The following is a 17,613-nucleotide window of genomic DNA, read 5'->3' as shown; positions in this document are numbered from 1 at the left end:
TAACTGCCTCCCCACCCTGGAGCTCCTTGACCTTTTCCTGCTTTATTTTTCTCTTGACTGTTTGTCACCATGTCAGATAATATGCATTTTACTCATTTTGCGTATTGACTGATCCCCTCCGCTCAATAGGAAGCAAGCTTATTTACTGCAGGCTCACTGTCTGCTATCTCCTTCGTGTTTAGAACAGTGCCTGGCACATGGAGGTTCTCAATGCATATTTCTAGGATGAATGAATGAATCGTAATTGCTGTGAAATCATACATTAAAAGGCTCTTTGCCAAGAACAGTGCAGAAATCATCAGCTAATTTGGCTGCAAAATGTGGGGGATTTCTGTGAACAAAGAGTTGCATGATCCTGCAGAGAAACTTGTGTGAATTATTTTGCACACGTTAGGCCCACTCTGGGGAGGGAGGGGGATGGACTGTGTATGGGTGTTGGGGGATAGGACACTCAATTCCCTAGGGTCCTTTGAGATGCTTAACTCTTTCTTGGCACTGTTCGGGTGTCGTTGTGGTAAAGGGCAGCGTGTCCCTCAGAATCCTGAAAGAAAAGTAAAGGAATTTCATAGCCTGACTTTTGCTAATGGATAAATAATTGTCAACACAACACTTGGCCTGTTTTCTCACAGGGTTTGCTGAAGGAGTTTGACCACCATTTGCTGTCAGCTGCAGAAGCCTGCAAACTGGCAGCTGCCTTCAGTCCCTACACACCCCTCTTCGTGCTCACGGCTGTGGTAAGCAGGGTGCAGCCCCACACTCTACCTCTCCCCAGTGATGGAAGCTACCAGTGAGAGGAAAAGGGCTAACCTAAAGTAGGCTTTGTGCACTTCATTAGAGAATTGTAATCAGACCTCATGTTGGAAAGGTTTTGTCAGTCAGGGTAGTGACATCCTGGTGGAAGCTAAATTAATTCAGCCTGCGGGTCTGATGTTGTCTGCCTGAGGCCAATGGTTCCCAAGCACAGCAGAATCACACAAGGAGTCTTCTCAAAATGCACATTCCTGATCCACCCTAGACCCACTAAATGCGAATGTCTGGGATTAGTACTCAGAAATCTTTTATTCTGAAATACTGCCCAGGTGCACAGAGGGGTTTGGAAGCCACTACTCTGTTGTTTTGATTATTGTTAAATAAATGATGTGTTTATATATAGCAGTCTTATTTCTCTTTTGCATAGAGAAACTTACTGTGTCCCTGTCCCATGTATAGATTGTTTGCTGAAACTAACAACAGCAGTAACAACAACAACAAGTTTATCATCTTTGATCAAAAAGTATCAGACCTGGGCTGGCTCAGTCAGAAGAGTATGTGACTCTCGATCTCAGAGTCATGAGTTCGAACCCCACTTTGGGTGCAGAGATTACTACAAAAATAGATAAACTTTTTAAAAAAAGTATCAGGCCTATAGTAAGATGGTAGTTAAAACTAATCTCTTACACCTTCATGCCAGCCAATCACATCCATCCCAGTCCCTTTCCCTGATTCACCAAAGAGACTTTAGGTCCTTGACTCAATATGTGATTGTGTATTTTTCTTAGAATATCTGTGCCACGTGTTTATTTTCCTATAATATTTCTAATCACTGTCCTCCAGGAATGAAGTGTTTCCTGATTCACTTCCAATTTCTATTTCAGTGTCTGATTTTGTGCTTGGTATTTTCCTCAGAATATCCGTGGCACGTGCTTGTTGTCCTATACTAGCTCTAATGACTGTCCTGTGGAAATGAAAAATTCATATCTGTGTGAAGCCAAAGAGGCCTTTGAAATTGGCCTCCTCACCAAGAGATATGATGAACCAGTTAGTGGAAAACAAGAGCTTCACAGTCTTCTCAAAGCTGCTTTTGGCCTCACCACCGTGCACCAAAGACTGTATGGGGAGACAGAGGTGGTCCGTACAGCAAGTCAGCTCTGTCATGAAGCTATGGGAAAGCTGTACAGTTTCAGTACTTCCTCTGAAAGTCAGGAGAGAGAAACTCTCTCTCAGGAGATCATGTCAGTTATCACCCAGGTAAAGGATCATTTACAAATTCGAAGCTTCTCAAACTTAGATGACAAGTCTTATGTTCCAGAGAGTTTCAAGCACGGGTTGGATAAACCCATCTTGCATGGGCAAGTAGATTTCCAAAAAATCCTTGAAACCTATTCACAGCACCACACTTCAGTGTGCGAAGTTTTTGAAGGCTCTTGTGGAAACAACAAAGATAAACAGAAAGATATGAAAACGGGAGTCTGTATCACTACTCTAGAAACAGAGACAAAAAACATAGATACTGTGTGTACTACTGAAGACAAACCACATTTTCAAAAAAGCATGGTAATATCTTCCTCCCACAAGGCTAAGAATGGTCAGGAGAAACTCAGGAGGATAGCAAGGAAAAACTGGACCCGTTCTGATGCCTTTCGAGTCTCCTTGGATCAAGATGGGGGAACTGAGGTTGAGTCATCAGATCACAGCCATGGTGAAGGAGCTGTTTTGAACAAGTCTCTGAGTGACAGCCAGTGCTCCAGTTCTTGGAGCGAATTATCGGTGGTTAGCTCTTCTACCAGCTGGGAGGAAGTGAATTATGTGGACGATAGGTCAACCAGAAAAGAGCCTTGCAAAGAAGTGCACCTTGTGGATACTGAGTGTTCCGCTGCCCCGTCTGAAGACATCAATGAGGAAACCAGACCTGTACATCCACTATCTTCAGAGCTTCACGGTCTCTCTCTCCAAGTGTCCAAGGATGACAATTTAGAGTCTTTGCAAAGTCAACTACACAGCCACGTGCCCTTGAAAACCTCCCATCCTCATAACACAACAGGCATGTTCTCAGTGTCTGGGGTGGGGCTGTTAGAAGGAGTTCCAGAAGATGTGCAGAAAGCCAGAAATAGGGGATCCAGAAATACTTCTGCTCATTCCAGACCCTCGTTTGGTTCTGTTTCTTTGTCCTCTTTTGATGCTGGTTGGCCCAAGAACACAGCCACATTCCCTTTGGTCCGAGAAGAAGAAACCTTTGAACTAATTGATGAATTTCCAGAAATCAACTGTGATGCCAAAGACAGGCATGGAGAGGAAATCAAAAGAGGCACAGGCCTTACATTTAAAGAAAGTTCCGCCTGGGTTGACCCGGAAGGAGAAACAGCAGAAAAAGAAGAGGATATGCCCTTAAACTCTGACATAGTCATGGAGGATTCCCTGGGCCAACGTTCCAGGACAGCACATAGCTTTTCCACTCTTCATTGGCCTGTTCAAAATCCTGACTCAGGAAAGAGCAGTGGCTCAGTCAAAGAGCAGGGCATCGACCCTGATGCCTCCACAGTAGATGAGGAGGGCCAATGGCTCGACAGCACAGATGTTCACCCCACAAGCAGACGTGGCTCTTACAGCCTATGTGCTCTGAGACAGTCGCGTGGTCAATGGCCTGAAACCCCCAACTCCTCTGTAAGCAGTAACATTCCCTCCTCTGATTTTAGCAAGGACTGCACTACCACGGAGGAGGGAAACAAACTAGGAAACATGCTAAACTGCAGCCAGAACTCCACCTCGTCCTCGGCAGGGTGGTTGAAATCACCAGCATTTTCCAGCGGTTCTTCTGAGGGGGAAAACCCGCAGTCCTTTCTGAATTCCAGTGGAAGTTCTTTTGTTTCATTGCCGGGAATGACAAGGCAAGAGATCCTAGAGGCTCGAACCCTGCTCCCTGATGACTTTGAAAAACTTTTGGCAGGGGTGAGACATGATTGGCTCCTACAGAGACTGGAGAATACAGGAGTTTTTAAGCCCAATCAACTGCACCAAGCATACAGTAAGTACAACCTTTCCAGTAGGTACAGCCTCAGGAAGCATCTATGATTCTGATCTAATAGCTCTGGGGTTTGGATCCAGGCATGAGTATTTTTTAAGAGCCCTCCAGTGGCTTTGTATAAAGCCAATGTCAATAACCTTTGCTTCAGGGTATTCCCGTGTTTTGCCTGCTGCCTTGAATTCAGACTAAAAAGACAGTTCAGGTTGTTACAAAAAAGGGCAAAACATTCCACTATAATAGGGTTTCCCTATTTTCTATTCCCTATTTAGGGACTCTGAAGGTTCAGAATCACATTCCTTAGAGTTAAGTAACTACTTTATTGTTATGTGCCAGTTTACAGGTGAAAAGCCATATGTACATGATCTCATACCCATTAGGGAAACATTATCATCCCCGGTGTACAGATAAGAAAAAGAGAGGAAGCCCAAAGTTGGAAAAACAAAACAAGTTGTACATTTCCTCCTTTCTTCTTCCCTCAATTCACTTACCCTTCCTATGTATGTGTGCAAGAGGCCCACCTTCTGTTTCCAACCCCAGCTTCTCTGATTGAGTTGCCCAGCCCTCATCACTATCTTCCCCAGGCTCCAGTCATCTTCCTCCCCAACCCCAGACCCATGAGTTTATCTTATTTTAAGTATTTTTTCTCTTGAGTCTTCTGTTCATTCATCCATTAACATGACCTAGATGCACAAGGTCCTTGTTCACTTTATTTTAACTTGGATCCCAAAATGTTGCATTTCTTCCTTAGGGCTCATGTCTTTCCCCCTCAAAGAAATGCTTTCTTGCTAGCACTGTTCCTCCTTTCATTCTGGTGGAGACAGTTTTTACTTTTCCTTCCTATCTTTTCCTTTTCCAATTGAGTACCATCTTCGTACAGTAGCTGTATTTTCTCAAGTAATTCCTGGACTTTCCCAGCTTAAACAAAACAACTCAGAGAAAATTAAGGTGCACTTTAATATGTAACCATGATTTCTGGAGTTGCCAGGAATCTCTGAGGTATACTCATTTCATTTATTTCTATCTATGTGGTCTGGCACAGGTAGTAGCCTCCATTATCTGGGCCCTCCAGATAATTAGAAGATGCAAACATGTATCACTCTTCCAATTTGAATTCTGGCATTTTACTGTTTAAAAAGCCCTTTATTTTTCACTGCTTTCTCATATATATATATATATATGTGTGTGTGTGTGTGTGTGTGTGTGTGTGTGTGTGTGTATACACACACACACACACACACACACATATATATATATATATATATATATATATATATATATATATTTTTTTTTTTTTTTAGAGAGGGAGCGGGGGAGAGAGAGAAAGAATCCCAAGTAGGGTCCACACTGCCAGTGCAGAGACTGGTATAAGGCTTAGTCCCATGAACCATAAGATCATGACCTGAGCCAAAATCAAGAGTGGGACGCTCAATCGAATGAGCCACCCAGGTGCCCCTCCACTGCTTTCATACAGAAATTTTAGCCTTAATCCCTCTCCATCACAAGAAAAAGGTTTTGTGAATCTTCATTATATTTGCAAAGCTTTACTTTTTTATTGTACTTCACTAACTTTCTAGTAGTATTCATAGAGAAGGCTAAAATTTGAGAAAATGTCTAAAGAAGCTAAAGATTTCAGACAAGCTGGATTAGGATCTGTGTCACTTCAAATTTATTCATGAATTGTAACATCCCTTTGAAATAACATCCAGGGGCGCTTGGGTGGCTCAGTTGGTTAAGCATCTGACTTCCACTCACATTATGATCTGGTTCATGAGTTCAAGCCCCACATCAGGCTCTGTGCTGACAGGTTGGAGCCTGGAGACTGCTTCAATTCTCTGTCTCCCTCTCTCTCTGCCCCACCCCCCTTGTGTGTGTGCAGCCTCTCTCTCTCTCTCTCTCTCTCTCTCAAAATAAAATAAACGGGTAGCTCAATCAGCTAAGTGTCCGAATTCAGCTCAGGTCATGATCTCACGGTTCATGGGTTCAAGCCCTGTGTCGGGCTTTGTGCTGACAGCTCAGAACCTGGAGCCTACTTCGGATTCTGTGTCTCCCTCTCTCTCTATGCCCCTCCCCTGCTCATGCTCTGTTTCTGTCTCTCAAAAATAAAAATAAACATAAAAAAATAAAAATTAAAATAAACTTTAAAATACAAATAACATCCATTTTTTCTTACCTTTTTTCAGATGCTCTTTTATTAAAATATTCTAAAAAATCAGAATTATGGACAGCCCAGGAAACTGTTGTGTATTTGGGGAACTACCTGAATGTGAAGAAGAAAGGCAGACAAAGAAATGCTTTCTGGGTTCATCATCTTCATCAAGAAGAAACTCTGGGGAGGTATTTCTTTAAAACATCTATACCACTAATGTAAAATGGGCTAATTATGCCTTTCTCTTAATTAATCATTTATGAAATTTTGAAAGAGCTGAAAAATTTGGCCAAAATACATATTTCAGGTGTCTACTCCTTCCTCCAACTCATTAATTAATTAATAGCAGTTACCACACATTGACCACCATTATGTCAGCCATTTTACATAGACATACATGATGTCAAACCTATCAGGGAAACATTATTATCCCCATCGTACAGATAAGAAAATGGAGTTTCTGACCATGTGGCAGGACAGAGAGCCTTAAGCGCTCCCACTAACAAATGCTGACAAAAAAATCTAGTTAAACTACAAAAGCCCCACTTATAAGTAATAAATGAGCCTGCAAAAAAGGTAGGAAAATCCTTTGAGCCTACAGATATGAAGCATATCCAGGGATATAAATGTATACCGAGCCCCTAGAACACTCTGTACAAGTTTTGAGTGGGGTAGGATGAGACGGCAGCTAGTGATAAAAATTACACATGGAAGGGAGTGAGTTTAGATACCATCCATCCACATACAGCAAGGATTCAGGAATGGATACGTCCTCAAGGAAAAAGTTTTCTTAAAAAAACACTCACCCCATTGAGGTAAACACCTGGAAAATTTTTAATTTGGCCTTAGTTCTTGACAACAACTTTAAGCAAAAACTTACTTGAAAAATTAGTAACCATGTTACTATTTTTCCCCGTGGAGTCTGAGGCCTACTTTTACATCATCTGTGTGTTGGAAAAGACCTATCAGCCAAGAATTTTAAGGTGAACCCTGTTCTTTATCCAAATCCAAATAATTTAAGAAATAAGTAGAAAGAGAGGAAGTAAGAGAGAGAGAAATTGGGTGATGCTTAAAAAGTGGAAGTACATTTCTTGAAAAGGTTGTTGATGATAATAATAGTAGAAAGAATAAATATATTTACCAAGTATATATTTGCCAACCCTCATTTTAAGTCATTTTTATACTAATCTAATCAATCATCACAAAACCCTATGAGGTTAATATTATTATCCCCATTTTACAGATGAGGGAACTGAGGTGCAGAGATGTTAAGAAACTTGCATCCAATGATGGAGCCGTGTGTTATGGGTTGAATGATTTTTTAACAGCTGTGTGCCCTCAGCCTCAGATTCATATGTTGAAGCCCTAACCCCTTGTACTCAGACTAGGATCTTACTGAAATAGAGTCATTGCAGATTAATTAGTTAAGATGAGGTCGTACTGGAGTAGAGTGGGCCCTTCGTCCACTATGATTGGTATCCTTATAAAAAAGAAATTTATTTTTTTAATGTTCATTTATTTTTGAGAAAGAGAGAATGTGCATGTACCTGCACACACGAGGGGCAGAGAGAGAGGGGGACAGAAGGGACCCAGGCACCCCTCTAAAAAGGAAATTTAAAGAGAGACATGCACTTGGAGGTTCCTGGATGGCTCAGTCAGGTAAACATTCAACTTTGGCTCAGGTCATGATTTTGCAGTTGGTGAGTTGGAGCCCCACGTTGGGCTCTGAGCTGACAGCTCAGGGCCTGGATCCTGCTTCCAATTCTGTGTCTCTCTCTTTCTTTGCCCCTTCCTACTCACACTCTGTCTCTCTATCTCTCAAAAATAAATAAACATTAAAAAAACAAGAGAGAGATATGCACACAAGGAGAATGCATATGAAATTGTAGTTATTGTTGCCATAAGGCAGGAACCACCAGAAGCCAGGAGGGAGGACTGGAAAACATTCTTCCCTAGTGCCTTCAGAGGGAACATGACCCTGCTGATAGCTTGATCTTGGACTTCTAGGCTCCAGAACTGTGAGAGAATCTATTTCTGTTGTGTAAGTCACCCAATCTATGGCACTTGGTTGCAGCAGCCCTAAGAAGCTAATACACCAGGATGCATCATAGGAGGATCTGAGATGGGAAATAAAAGAGAATAAGAAACATGGAAGATGGAATGAGAGGGTACAATATATGTCTGATCAGAAAAAGATAAGAAAGCAAATATCTATTTGAATAGATAATATCTGATGATTTTCCAGAATTGCCAAAACCCATTAATCTTCAAATACAGGAATCACAATGAATCCTAAGCAGGATAGAAAAGGAATGAGGGAAAAAACTAGAAGAGAGGAGGGGAGGAAGGAAGGAAGGGAGGAAGGGAGACAATCATAAATCCACTTCTAGCCACATTGTAGTCAAACTTCAGAACACCAAGGACAAAGAAACAATCTTAAAAAGCAGTCAAAGAAAAAAGAGTTTACTACTAACAAATCTTTACTGAAGCAAAATGACCCCAGCAAAATGGCATAAGATGCCAGAAAGAATGGGTCTACATTCCCAGATTGATGATCCTGTGCCTAGCACTGGAGGTCCTCTGACAGAATGCTTGGGAAATGATCCTGTACCAAGGTTTGCTCAAAGTTCCAAACTAGTTCAAAGTTCTTGCAGCCCAGAGGTCCGTCCATAGCAGAAATGCTCACGGCACTGACGGAATACCTCTGTTAGGACAGCTGGTCCCCTGCAGCCTGCTTTCTGATGCCATGTGGGTTCCTCCTCTGCAGCCACCCCTGTCAGGTTTCTTTTCTGATCCCCAGGAGGCTGAATAGCCAAAACTGCAGCCAACGTGGATTTCATTATCTTATTGGACTCAGAAACTTCTGGAGAGAGTTTTCTCTAGTTGAGGCCTGTAACTCTTAACAGTTCCCTTTGATTTTGGGAGGTCGCTCTGGACGCGTGTGAATTACTCATGAATTCACACCAACGTATAGCAAATATAAACCGCAGTAAAGTGTGATAGTTACTTCTTGCTCCTTTCAACACTTAATCATTTACTGCCTCATTTATTTTGTCTCCAAGTATGCCTAAGTCCTTGAAATATACATATTTCATACTTCCTTTGAAACACTCAGGTCTGGCTAGCACAATGCTATCCACATAATAGGTGATGATGCAAACAAATATTTGTAGAGATAAAGGACTCGCAAGGGGAAGGGATAGAGGAAGGCTTCAGATTGTTTAGTTAGCCTGTTTAAGACCACGCTGCAGGTAGTAAAAGATCTGGTTGCAGAGTCTGCACTTTCTGGTGCCCATCCTGGCTCCCTTGGTTACCAAGGAAGCCTGGCAGGCTGATTCGTTAAGGGGAGATTTTCTCTATAATCAGTATTATCCTGGATCAGTGTATCAGACAGGGTTCTTCAGAAAAACAGAGCCAAGAAGATACAAACATATATAGACGAGAGTTATTGTCAGAAATTGGCTTGCATGATTATAGAGGCAGGAAAATCTCAAAATGTGTAGTTGGCAAGGTGGAGACCCAGGACAACGAATGGTGTAGTTGCCAAGGCCAACAGGCTGAAGACCCAGGAAGAGCCGATGTTTCCCTTCAAGTCTAAAGGCAGGAAAGACCCATGTCCAGCTCAAAGGCAGTTTGGCAAGAGGAATGTCTATCTTGGGAGAAGGTCAGTCTTTTGCTATTTGGTCCTTCAGCTGATTGGATTGGGCCTATCCACATTAGGGGGAGCAATCTGCTTTACTCAGTCCATTGATTTAAATGTGAAATTCATCCCAAAACAACCTCACAAAAACACCCATAATAACGTTTGATCAAGTATCTGGGCACCTTATGTCCAAGTGAAGGTGGCACATAGAATTAACCGTCACAGTCAGCTAGCATGAATTATGTTCTGTTGTTCAGGAGGCTCTCACAAGATTATTTGAGTCATAGGAGAATTCAAGATAATACTGATGCCTAAGGTAGAGAAAGAGTAACATCTTTCAAGCAGTTTTGTGTATCTTCTTTGGTCTTTGCTCTCTTACTCTATGGTAGGATCACTTTTGCATTTCTTTTTGTATTTTTTTCCTCTGGTCATAGATATGTTGGGAAAGAATATAAGGAGCAGAAGGGGCTCTGGCACCACTTCACTGATGTGGAACGGCAAATGACCGCACAGCACTACGTGACAGAATTTAACAAGAGGCTTTATGAACAAAAGATCCCAACACAGATATTCTATATCCCATCCACAGTATTACTGGTGAGATTAAAGGGAGTAAGGGTTTGCTTAAACAGGCCTGTAAATATATGTCAGGTGAGATTTCTGGTAAAATCCAGTAAACTCAGTTACCAGACTCCTTCATCTACTTCATCTGCTTTATCCACTTAGACATGTCAGAACTAAGAAACCTCTCTACCCTGAATATACAATTTGGATCTTGGATCTCCCAAATCACTCTGTGAATTCTGGTATCTGGTCCGCATACCTGGCCAAGTTGGCATTTGTAGTATCCTTTCTTTGTGTACTGTCTGTACTTTCAACGAGAGAAGGACCCTGAAGATCATATGTAGTACAAATTATTCCCTCAGCACGATGCATTCATTCCCTGTTTCACATCTGTTGGACCCCACCCCTTGTGACCAAGTGATTACTAAGTCATAGCTTAAACACCTTAGTAGGGACAAATAATTATTACCTTTTCACTTTCAAATAATTCTGGTTGTTAGAAAGCTCTGAGATTTAGCCCAAATCTGTCTTCCTCTGAATTCTACCTGTGAATTACAGCTCTACCTTCTGGGGCCATCGAGACCAATGTGTTTTCACTAAGATATCTCTTTAAATATAGACAGGCAACAATCCGCCTCCACTGACTTTTCTCTTATTTGGATCAAGAATATTCTGCCTCCCCAACTATATCGAATCCTTAGCTCATTCACACCTAAAGGATTTTGTTTTACTTTGGCCAGAGACATTTTTAGACCCATATTCTGTTACCACTAATAATAGCTATCATCCATTTTTCACTTTCTTTATGTCAAGCACTATGCCAGACATTTAACACATTAACCTTTGGAACAACTCTGCAAAATAGATGATACACACAAACGCTTAGCTGACATTCCAGTCCTGCGTCCCAGCACATGATCTATCCACATATCCTAACGGGCTAGCTGCCTGGGGTAGGTCCCATCATGGCCTCATTTTTATGTGAGCATTTTAAAGAATAATAATAATTTTAGGTTCTCTTATATATCACATAATGTGTTAACCACCCTACCTGCATTTTTCTCATATAATTCTTTTAACACTCCTATAGTGGCTATTATTATAATCCCTGATTTACAAGCGAGCAAACCAAAATCTATAACAAAGCTCCTAAGTGGCAAAGCCTGGGTTCAAAGTGAGGTCTACTGGACCCCAGAGCCTGCAGCCTTCCTAGCCATTGTGGTATATTGTCTCCCATTTTTATTTTTCAGATTTTGGAAGGCAAGACAATAAAGGGATGTATAAGTGTGGAACCTTATATCCTGGGAGAATTTGTAAAATTATCAAATAATGCAAAAGTGGTTAAAACAGAATACAAAGCTACAGAATATGGCTTGGCATATGGCCATTTTTCCTACGAGTTTTCTAATCATAGAGATGTTGTGGTCGATTTACAAGGTATGTGAAATTGGGGATTATTTTTTTACTTTTAGTGTTATTCATATGTAAATATGAGATCTTGTAACTAGCTCTTCCAGTCATTATTTAATAGATTGTTCAGTGCCTAGACTACTATGTGTAATTAAATTAATCGATTTTATGGGGTGCCCAGGTGGCTCAGTCGGTTGAGCATCTGACTTTTTTTTCTCAGTTTTTTTAATTTTATTTTTTTATTTTTTAAAACTTATATCCAAATTAGTTAGCATATAGTGCAACAATGATTTCAGGAGTAGGTTCCTTAGTGCCCCTTCAGGAGTAGGTTCCTTACCCATTTAGCCCATCTCCCCTCCCACAACCCCTCCAGTAACCTTCAGTTTGTTCTCCATATTTATGAGTCTCTTCTGTCTTGTCCCTCTCCCTGTTTTTATATTCTTTTTGTTTCCCTTCCCTTATGTTCATCTGTGTTGTCTCTTAAAGTCCTCATATGAGTGAAGTCATATGATTTTTGCCTTTCTCTGATTGACTAATTTCACTTAGCATAATACCCTCCAGTTCCATCCACATAGTTGCAAATGGCAAGATTTCATTCTTTTTGATTGCCGAGTAATATTCCAATGTGTATGTGTGTGTGTGGGGGGGGTGGTGTGTGTATATACACACACACATACCACATCTTCTTTATCCATTCATCCATCCATGGATATTTGGGCTCATTCCATACTTTGGCTATTGTTGATAGTGCTGCTATAAAGATGGGGGTGCATGTGTCCCTTCAAAACAGCACACCTGTATCCTGTGGATAAAGGGCATCTGACTCTTGATTTCGGCTCAGGTCGGGATCTCATGGTTCGTGAGTTCAAGCCCTATATCAGGCTCTGTGCTGATCGTGCAGAGCCTGCTTGGAATTCTCTCCCTCTCCTTTTCTCTCTGTCCCTTCCCCACTTGTGTTCTCTCTCTCTCTCTCTCTCTCTCAAAAGAAATAAACTTAAGAATAAATAAATAAATTTAATAAATTGATTTTACTATATGTAGCAAGTGCTGTCTGAAAAAAAAATGTGTAAAGCTTCTACAAGTGTCTAGAGTAATACATAATCAGTGAGAAGATCTGCCTCACATTCTGTTGGGCTTAATTCTAGAGCAAATCCACAACAGCTTTTTAAAATTTCACTTAAGTGTATTTGAGTGATGTAGGTTTTTTAATATTGCATGTTTTAATATGTGAAAATCTTTCCACTCTCATTTCTTCAGCCCTTTACCCTTATTACAAGTGTGATACTGGGTTTCATAAATGGTGATCATTACGGAACAGAAAGTTGTGTGTACAAAAATCTGACTTTTTAAAAATTTTCTGCATTTATATTTTAATTTTGTTTCAGTTCATCTAGTATTTTATTTATCAGAACTATTATACTGATATAAGAGCCAATACTCTTCACTTCATTTAAATGATAAATGAGGTTTATTATAATTATTTTTAATAATGATTCTATGACCATTCCCCAAGATTTTGTCTACTCCCCTTCTGTAGCATTTATCATCACTCTCTGTCATATTATATATTTTACTTATTTATATTGCTTCTTAATCTGTCCCACTTCACCAGAATATTAGCTCAATGAGTGTAGGGATATTTTTTATTGTTTTTTTTTTTTGTTTTTTTTTTTGAGAAAGAGAAAGAGAGTGCATGTGCATGAGTGGGGAAGTGAGAGAGGGAGAGAGAGAGAGAGAATCTTAAAATTTTTTTAATGTTTATTTATTTTTGAGAGAGAGACAGACAGAGCATGAGCGGGGGAGGGGCAGAGAGAGAGGGAGACACAGAATCCAAAGCAGGCTCCAGGCTCCAAGTTGTCAGCACAGAGCTCTATGTGGGACTTGAATTCATGAGCAGTGAGATCATGACCTGAGCTGAAGTCTGACCCTTAACCTACCGACCTACCTACCGACCAACCGACCGACACACCCAGGGGCCCTGAGAGACAGAATCTTAAGGAGGCTCCACACTCAGTGCGAAGCCTGACTCAGGGCTCCATCACACAACCCTGGGATCATGACCTGAGCCAAAATCAAGAGTCAGCCACTCACCAAACTGAGCCACCCAGGCACCCCAAGTGTAGGAATTCTTGACTCACTCATTCATTGCTAAATCCCCAGTACTCAAAACAGTGTCTTGTACAGTGTGTATACTCAATAAGTATTTGTTAAATGAACAGATGAATATATGAATTAATGAGTTAGGCACTAAATAAGCTTATGCATCATGAAATAAATATTCAATATATTGTGATCTTAGTAATTAAACTAAGTGCATTTTACTGCTCTCTAATTCCTTGAAAATTGGTGATCTAGGTATGTCATAGCTGACAAACTTAATTACTCAGCATTTAGTTTCCCTTTTTAAACCAATTATTGGAGTATGCAATACCAAATCCCTTAGCAGAAATTTATTAGAAGTAAATCATTATGACCAGGTTTTTAAAATATCTCTTTAAGCATATACATTTTATTTCTCTGAAACACATTACTGACATTTGTAGAGGATTTAATTCTCATACATATTTATTTCTCTTTTAGGTTGGGTGACTAGTAATGGAAAAGGGCTTATCTATCTGACAGATCCCCAGATTCACTCTCTTGATCAGAACGATGTCACTACCAATTTTGGAAAGAAGGGAATTTTTTACTTCTTTAATCACCAGCATTTGAAATGTAATGAAATATGCCATCGTCTTTCTTTGACAAGACCTCCAGCTGAGAAACCAAATAAGTCATAGACTATCTGGCTTGGTAATGGGATGGGCTTGGTGCCACTCACGGGAGCTGGGTCTTCCTCTTCCCCCAGGCACACACAGTATCGTGAAGCCTGGTCCCCTCAGACTTAGGCAGGGCTGTGGGACTACTTCTGGCCAATGACTTGTGAGAGGAATTAGTGACTATCCATTTCAGACCCATATTTAATTGCCAGTGTGACTTGTTATGGAGTTACTTCTGCCACAATTACCAAGAATATGTCAGGAGACAGCTGCTTATCGGCATAAGTCCTACAATGAGGGCAACATGGAAAAAGCCCCCAAGTGACCCATCATGGACACAAAACAGATGAGAAATAAACTTTTGTGTTTAAGCCATTGAGATTTTGGAGTTTTTTGTCACTATCGATGCTGATACCATGAGTGTTTTTCTTATTGCAATATTTAGGAGTTCTCTGTACATATTAAAGAATTCAGGACATTGTGATAGAAGTTACGGTTTTTTTCTCTTTGTCATGTGACATTTGACTTCATATGAAACTTTTTCTTCCATGCAGAATTTGTTTAATACAGTTGAATTCATTAATATTTTATTTTATGGCTCCTAGGTTGCATGTCATATGTAGATCCTCCTGACCATGGATTTATTTTAATCCCACTATATATATATATATATATATATAATATATAATACTTATATTTATATTTATATATATACTTATACCCATATATATACACTTATACTATATACTTATATATATACTTATATATACTTATATTTATATATATATTTATATTTATATATATATATATATTTTTTTTTTTTTTGAGAGAGAGAGAGCACATGAGAGTAGGGGAGAAGGGCAGAGAGAGAGAATCCCAAGCAGGCTCTTCTGAGCCCAATGCAGGGCTCAATCTCACAACCCTGAGATCATGACCTAAGTCAAAATCAAGAGTCAGAGGCTCAACCAAGTGAGCAACCCAGGGCCCTCCCCCACCATATTTTCTTCTAGTGCATTTACATTTGTGAAAAGTGTGAATGAAGAATAGTGCATTTTAACAGTCCACTCCTTGCAGCACACAGATCTGCTTCTTCACACGGTGTGGGGGGCAGCTCATCCAGGATCTTTCTAAAAAAAACTTAGAAAATGGATATTGGTGAGGTGTTCCTTTCCTGAAGTCAGGGTTTGGGGATGCAACTAGTTTTCACCCTTTCCCTCCTCCACAATTCATTCTAAATTTCCCTCATTGTTTAGTATTACTTCCGCAAGTCTTAGTGTTTACCTGGTGATGTGACTCAGACTTACATATGTGAAGTTTCTGCATGCTTGATAGAGCTTTCTCAGGGGTTACTGCACACATCTGTTCACAACTGCGTCAGGGCAAGTGAGAACAATTCAGATCTGCTGCTGTGGGGAGTGTGGTTGACTGGGAATCCAGCTTCCACTCCACTGGGTCCACTGCTGAGTTCATGGTGAAGTCACGCTCCCCAGTGTGCTCTCAGCCACTGACTCAGCAAGGCCAGGACACTTTAAACAGGTAACTGCACATGAAGTCTTCCCACTGGCCTGATCAAAAACTTCTTAACACTGCTGTCCTCTAAGACTCTTCCTGCCGAACCCTCCTTTGTCTGCCTTCTCCTTTCACAGATGTCAGACCTGTGTACTCTTGTTCCCACTGCTGAGCCTTTACAGTCATTTCTCCCAATAAATATCATATATGTCTAATCCCTTTTTGGCATCTGCCTCCTAAACAACCCAAACCAACACAAGTTTATTAAAGAAATGGGAAAAACCTCATCCTATTCACAAAGAGGGAGGGGTGCCTGGGTGGCTCAGTTAAGTGCCCAACTTCAGCTCAGGTCATGATCTTGTGCTACAGTGCTACATGAGTTCAAGCCCTGCGTCAGGCTCTGTGCTGACAGCTCAGAGCCTGGAGCCTGTTTCAGATCCTGTGTGTGTGTGTGTGTGTGTGTGTGTGTGTCTCTCTGCCCCTCCCCCCACCTCTCTCTCCCTCAAAAAGAAATAAACGTTAAAATTTTTTTTTTAAAAATAAAGAGGGAAAATCATATTGTCTCAAAAGATGCAAAAAAAAGGTTATTTATTGAAAATCAACTCATGGTAAAAATCTCTTTGCAAACTAAGCACAAAGGAAAGCTTTCTGGATCTGATAAAGGGTTTTTTTTAACTTTTTTTTTAAGTTTATTTATTTTGAGAGAGAGAATGTGCACTAGCAGAGGAGGGGCAGAGAGAGAGGGAATCCCAAGCAGGCAGAGTCTGACTCAGGGCTCAATCCCACCAACCATTAGATCATGATCTGAGCCAAAACTAAGAGCCATCTAAGCTCCCCTAATTTTGTTTTAAAAAACAGCAATATCATGGGGGTGCCTGGGTGGCTCAGTCTGTTGAGCATCTGACTCTTGATTTCAGCTCAGGTCATGATCCTGTAGTCATGGAATCAAGCCCCGCATTAGACTCTGCACTGAGCATGGAGCCTGCGTAAGATTCTTTCTCTTTCTAGCCCCCTGCCCATCCCCCAAGCACGGTCTCTCTCTCTCTCTCTCTCTCTCTCTCTCTCTTTCTCTCCCTCTCTCTGTCTCTCTCTAAAAAAAAAAGAAAAAAAAAAACAAAAGGAAACCACCATACACCCCTTAATGAAATAATAGACCTGGGAAAAAATCACTGATAGAGGAACTTTACAATGGAGGAATCAGGCTGATGTTACACCTCAATCAACTGTATCACTAAAAGTGCGACAATAAATCAATGATATAATAACACTTTGGGGACAATTAGGGATTTTTAATGTTTACTGTTAGATAAAATTAGTGAAGTGGTATCTTAAAACAATACTAAAGCCAAAAAAAAAAAAAAGTGAAGGTGGAAGTGAAAAAAGCTTGGTTCTTTTTTGGTAATGTTGAAGCAGGGATACAGGTACATGAGTATTCATTATATTAGCCTTTCTCATTTTGCATATATTTTTTAAATGTCATTTTTTTTTCATTGGAAGGTCATAAAAAGGAAGAAATACCAAGGATAAACCAAAGAATGGGTTGGTAGAGATGATGAAAACTGTGATTTGTCAAACAAGCTAATCAGGAAAGAATATAAGAAAGAGTGTTCAACAATGTGAAGTCCTGCAGAAAAATCAAGAAGAAATAGAATATGTATTGAGTGAGGGCCTGAGGATAATGAAGAGATTGGTGACAGCTAAAACAAGCCATTGATTGACAGAGTGACCCTTCGGATATTGTAGAACAGAGATCAGCAAACTATGGCCCCTTGGGTCAAATCCTGCCACCATTCCAAGTTTT

General features: G+C 40.5%; 1 protein-coding gene across 5 annotated transcripts in view; it reads left to right on the top strand.

The window, feature by feature from the left end:
* Nucleotides 1-14,697, top strand: part of ALPK1 (alpha kinase 1) — a 129,630-nt gene extending 114,933 nt beyond the window's left edge. For all 5 annotated transcript variants that reach the window (XM_042984027.1, XM_042984025.1, XM_042984029.1 and 2 more), the window contains 6 exons: nt 630-734; nt 1,666-3,781; nt 5,962-6,115; nt 10,005-10,167; nt 11,385-11,571; nt 14,125-14,697. In XM_042984027.1, coding sequence (XP_042839961.1) covers nt 630-734; nt 1,666-3,781; nt 5,962-6,115; nt 10,005-10,167; nt 11,385-11,571; nt 14,125-14,324 — 2,925 coding nt within the window. In that variant the 3' untranslated portion in view covers nt 14,325-14,697. The remainder of the gene's footprint in view (nt 1-629; nt 735-1,665; nt 3,782-5,961; nt 6,116-10,004; nt 10,168-11,384; nt 11,572-14,124) is intronic.
* The last annotated feature ends 2,916 nt before the right edge of the window (nt 14,698-17,613 follow it).

This window comes from Panthera tigris, chromosome B1 (genome assembly GCF_018350195.1).
Source record: "Panthera tigris isolate Pti1 chromosome B1, P.tigris_Pti1_mat1.1, whole genome shotgun sequence".
NCBI classification, from domain to species: Eukaryota; Metazoa; Chordata; class Mammalia; order Carnivora; family Felidae; genus Panthera; species Panthera tigris.
Note: the sequence above shows the minus strand (reverse complement) of the source record. Positions and strands in the feature narration are given on the sequence as shown.